Source organism: Bidens hawaiensis, unplaced genomic scaffold, assembly GCF_021521415.1.
Source record: "Bidens hawaiensis isolate Kalapana, Puna unplaced genomic scaffold, B.hawaiensis_p1.1 tig00008375_1, whole genome shotgun sequence".
NCBI lineage: Eukaryota > Viridiplantae > Streptophyta > Magnoliopsida > Asterales > Asteraceae > Bidens > Bidens hawaiensis.
The window spans coordinates 895,550-900,436 of record NW_027491593.1 but is presented as its reverse complement, the minus strand read 5'-3'; the positions used below and the strand labels follow the sequence as shown (position 1 = coordinate 900,436).

Sequence of the window (4,887 nt, the reverse complement as noted above, 5' to 3'; positions counted from 1 at the left end):
TTTAAAATTTCTTGGGAGTCCGTATCAAAATGTCTTGAGACTTAGTTGGGATTATCAAGCGTTTGATATAATTCCCCAATCATATATGATATGATATGATATGATATCACACCATATAATTGCAATCACCTATAAAAATATCTAAAGAAAAAAAAACTTTGTATGTATTGTTATCACTTTACAACCTCGTTTTCATACAAGTGAGTTAAAGTTGGTCGGGTGGGATGTAGAGATTCTGAATGGTTAAATTCGTTAAAAGGTTGATATGTAAAATATAAGAGAGATTCAAGTTTTGGTTATATATAAGGATTAAGGTTTACCTTGCCTAGTCAAAATAGTTGAGAGATGTATCAGTTTTGTATAGTTCACTCTTTTTACCTTGTTTCAAAAGTTCACATTATTCATACCCGTCCCCGCCGCGTAGCTCAGTTGGCTAAGGGAGCGTAAGACTTGAAACAATAACTCAACACACAACATTTATAAGCATTCTTTCAACATTCAAAAACACTCTCCCCCCATTGCCACATTCGATAATCATTACACTTAACCATTCACCTCACGTCTCGTCAACACATGGCCCTTCACCACTAAACCGATGATCTATCCTTGCCAACATGTGACCCTTGTTTTGGCATTGATTAATATCATCAACACCCATTACACGACTATACACTTTACTCAAAACTGAACTTTGTTTTCTTATGGAAAGCCTTTGTCATTATTCCATCTCAAAACCAATAAAAAATGTTCATATAGATTAATTAGAAACAGATTTGCATACCATTAATGACATGCAATTTTCTCAATAAAAAGGTGTGAGTTGATAGGCGACAACGTGCAAGGAAATCTAGTTAGTGGTAACCATACGAACAAAATAGAGAATACTAAATCAACATCCACAAGACCTTAAGTATCAATCCTTTCAGAAACACTAAAAAGAGTTAAGACGGGATATAAAAATTGACGTCTTGCGCCTATTCTATGATGTTGCGCTCTTCCCAGAGTGGGCACCTGCATGTCGGTTTCTTGTTGATCCACTCTGCTCCACATGTGTAACAAAACTCATACCCGCACCTGCGATGCCATTCCATGTTAGAAACTGTATTCACAAGCGGCAATCAAATCAACATTGCTTCTTTATGGATTCAAGTCTTTATTTGTCTCACATTAGTGAACCGGGTTAGCTTCCAAACCAATTCGGTTTCAGTCGAATTTGTCATTTTCGAGATGAATATTCAAATTTGATTCGTATATAAATTCACTTACAAAAAACCAAAATTTGAATGCTCCGATTCTAATAACCCAAGAACCGATTCAAAGAATACCCCTATAACGTATAAACATACCCAAAAGATAACTATTTTAGTGTATTTCTCTTAGGACATAACTAACAAAAGAAGACTTAATCCTTTTTAATTATATAATAGACTGACTATTCATTAACAAAACAATTAAGCATGGATAAACAATTGATACATAAGGCTGCCAGAAGAGATAAAAACAATGAACCAATATAAAGAAGAAAAAATATAATATAACTAAATACAATCAAAACGTGTTGGCAGGTTAAACCCGACACAGACGTGTAAATTTTATACCAACCCAAAAATCAAGTCACACACATGAACCAAGCACGACATGTATTCTCGGGTTGACACTAACAATACCTGTTTAACCCAAAAAAAAAATATTTATGTGTTTTTTGCATAGTAATACTTTATATAACTCTGAATTTTGCATTTTTTAAGAAATTATGGTTAAACGATGCCATATAGTTTTAAGTTACTGCATAAAACACACTAAAATATAAATAAACGAGTTAAACAGGTCAACCTGCGAATCCGTCAGGTTGACACGAACACTGCTCGTTTAGTTAAAGATGTTCACGGGTTCAACCTAAAACTGACCCAAACCTGTGAATTTCGTGTTAGGTTAGTGTGAGAAACTCACACGTCACACCTCTAAATACACACCATATGTTAATAGAAAAAAACTATACCTGCAAGAAATATGATAACACCCTTCGGAAAGTTCAACCAAATTCTTGCATTTGGTGCACGCACGCCACCGGTTCCTTGTTGCAAGTGCCTTGAGTTTCGCCTCGTTAACAGACCGATGCGGGAAACACTTCATGTAACGCTCGCAGGTATAATCATCATGCCAAGGTACTTTACAGTTGATACAAAAACGTCGGTCACATTTAACACATTTTCTCATTCCCGGTCCCATAGCAGCGGTGGACGATGAACCGGGAGTGTACACCATGTATTCTTGAAGCTCGGTTTTCGACATTAAAAACGAACAGTTAGAAAACGGGCAGTAAACTTTATCTGTTGGAGGAATAGAAGCTTCTTTGACCCGTAAGCACATAATATCATTTAACTCAGACGTTAAAAACTGCTTGCAGCTTTCGATTTCAAGTTCGGTCTTGCAATTCTCATGCGGACATTCAGGCAGTTTTCCTTGAAGTAATTTAGCTTCAACATGCTTTCTCATACATGAAAAGCAGTATCTGTGTAGACATTTGTTGACCAAAAACATTTGACCACTGTAGATAGAGTCAAAGCATATTATACACTGCTCAAGTGATGTTTTGCCAGATATGCGGTTTGCAAATTTGTTGGCTTCTGATTTGATTGCATCTCTTGCTAGTTTATATGCAAACTTGATGTTGTTTTGCCTCCCGAGAATCGGACCACAATAAGCAAATTTCCTTTGAATGACGCTTAATTGATCAACTAATGTCTTAACTTTGTGGGTTGGTGGCTGCCCTTTGCCAGTTAACTGCATTGGCAAAGATAACATCAGATTAATAATCAAACAGTCCATAAAAGATTGGTGATAAAGGTTATCATCATATATAACAGATGTGTGGCAAGTTATACTCGTCAATGTGAAACCAGAATAATCAAATACACAGATTGGTTTCAGTCAACATGTTAAAACCTGCAAATGTCACAATTTTTACCATTCCAATTATATACAACTTATATTAACCTCACATTAAGGTTGTTAGACAAGCCATGCTTCGTGGGTTGGCTAGTCGAACCTGACCCTAACACGACATAAACCCGAAAGTTGTTTCAAACACAAGAGCCTGAACGCGACAACAGTTTTCACATGTCAATAAAAATGGTCCCTTTAACCAAAATTTATTTTACACATATTAGAACACTAAAATTACAAATTACAACAAAAAAGATAAACGTATGTAGCATAATTATGTATAAGTGTAAAAACCAGATGCTCATTTATCTATATCCTTTAAACTTTGGCCTAAAATACTCGATCAGTCCAATTACAACATAAAAACATTTGTCAACGAAAGACGCCAAACAACAGGAACACGGTCCGTTTAGCTAAAAATGTTCACAGGCTCGACCAAAAGCTGACCCGAACACATTTAGCTCCGCATTTTATTCGGGAATTCACACAAAAAAATTGCTCAATGCCTAAAAACAAGAAAAAAGTTAACGTACAAATTAAATTTAAGTACTAACTGTGATAATCAAGTAGTGTAATTATGTAATTCCACTATGCAATAATTACCCTACAATATAATTACACTATGTTGTATATATAATTACACTACTTGATTCTCACGGCTAGCACGTTACGTTAATTTAATTTGTATTTACGTTCCAAACCCTAAAAAACAAAGGCTCATGATCATCATTCATCAAGATAGAGACTTACATAATGATAAACCGAATCACTATGACAATAAACATGAACCCGGTTCAACCCGAGAGTACTAGCAGCAGTTAACCCCTCAACCAACGCCATAACCTCCACCACATCACCATCCACTCCACCGTCAACCACCACCGGTTTCCCCAACTCAAAGACACAACAATCACACGAGTCACAAACCGCCACACCAATCCCACCAAACATCATCACTCCAACACCCATAACCGTCTCATCACTCACCAACCCACTAACATAAACCTTAAAACACTCCTCACTCGTACACAACCCGTACGGCCTCTCAATATTATCACCGGTTTGAACCCACTCGTGTTCCGGCACGTTTTGAATGTGTCTAGCGAAGGCCTGGTCGTGGATGAGACGGTTGAGGTTGTCCTGCGATGTACGGGCTTGGGACTGGGCTAGGTCGTGGTCGAGGCGTTGACGGTCAAAGTCGTCGAGTTCGTTGGCGAGGAGTGAGGCGATGGAGTTGTTGGTGATTTCGGGTAATAATAAGAGTGGGTGTTGGTGGGTGGAGGATGGTGAAGAGGCGTTGAGGGCTTCTCGCATTTGGAGTTGGAAGGCGAAGTCTAGGTCGGAGTCTGTGGCGATGGCGGTGGTGAGTTCCCGGCGTTGCTCCGAGAGGAGGATCATGAGATCGGTGTCGTCCATTGGTGTGATACTCATACGTTACTTGCTTTGCTTTGACTGGTGACTGGTGAGTCTCGTATTTGTTGTTTACTAAGGAATCGTGTCAAGGAAGCCTAGGAGGAGGCGTACGAGGTAAATTTTTTTTTTTTGTTTTTTTAATTCACATCAACTTAAGCCAACTATGTTGATATGGTCGGGATCTACGCTGGCATTCGAGTTTGGCTTGGCGATCCCGGTAAAACCCAGTTGGCTCACCCCGCCCGAAGGCACGACAGGTTTTAATGCTATGATAAAATCCGGTCGGAATCATGATTCGAACCCGGAACATCCGGGTCATCTATCATGTTCCTGACCATTGGGGCAAGCCCTGCTGGTTGAGGTAAAACTTAAAATGAAATTGTTCGATCATTTTTGTTTACTCAAATAATAAAATAAGTTAAATTAATTTCTAAGTGAAATTTTTTTAATTAGTTTCCTAACATTATTACGCCATCTTACATTGTATGACAACTTAGCGGTTAGCACACTATAAGACGCTTTAGCATA

At 38.1% G+C, this 4,887-nt stretch overlaps 1 protein-coding gene across 1 annotated transcript; it reads right to left on the bottom strand.

Annotated features, from left to right (window-relative positions):
- Positions 1-808: 808 nt before the first annotated feature.
- On the bottom strand, positions 809-4,362 carry LOC143637672 (E3 ubiquitin-protein ligase RSL1-like). Its single transcript, XM_077105003.1, has 3 exons — positions 3,697-4,362; positions 2,000-2,784; positions 809-1,074 (listed from the first exon to the last, which is right to left on the bottom strand). Exons 1-3 carry the CDS (start codon positions 4,360-4,362, stop codon positions 975-977), a joined length of 1,551 nt encoding a protein of 516 aa, XP_076961118.1. The 3' UTR covers positions 809-974.
- Between the last annotated feature and the right edge of the window lie 525 nt (positions 4,363-4,887).

Bases quoted from the DNA above. Each gene is read 5' to 3' on its own strand.
- LOC143637672 (XM_077105003.1), bottom strand. From the start codon at position 4,362: ATGGACGACACCGATCTCATGATCCTCCTCTCGGAGCAACGCCGGGAA. The intron at 2,785-3,696 runs GTAAGTCTCTAT...TTGCCAATGCAG, and splicing joins GTGATTCGGTTTATCATTAT to TTAACTGGCAAAGGGCAGCC. The intron at 1,075-1,999 runs GTATAGTTTTTT...ATGGCATCGCAG, and splicing joins TGTTATCATATTTCTTGCAG to GTGCGGGTATGAGTTTTGTT.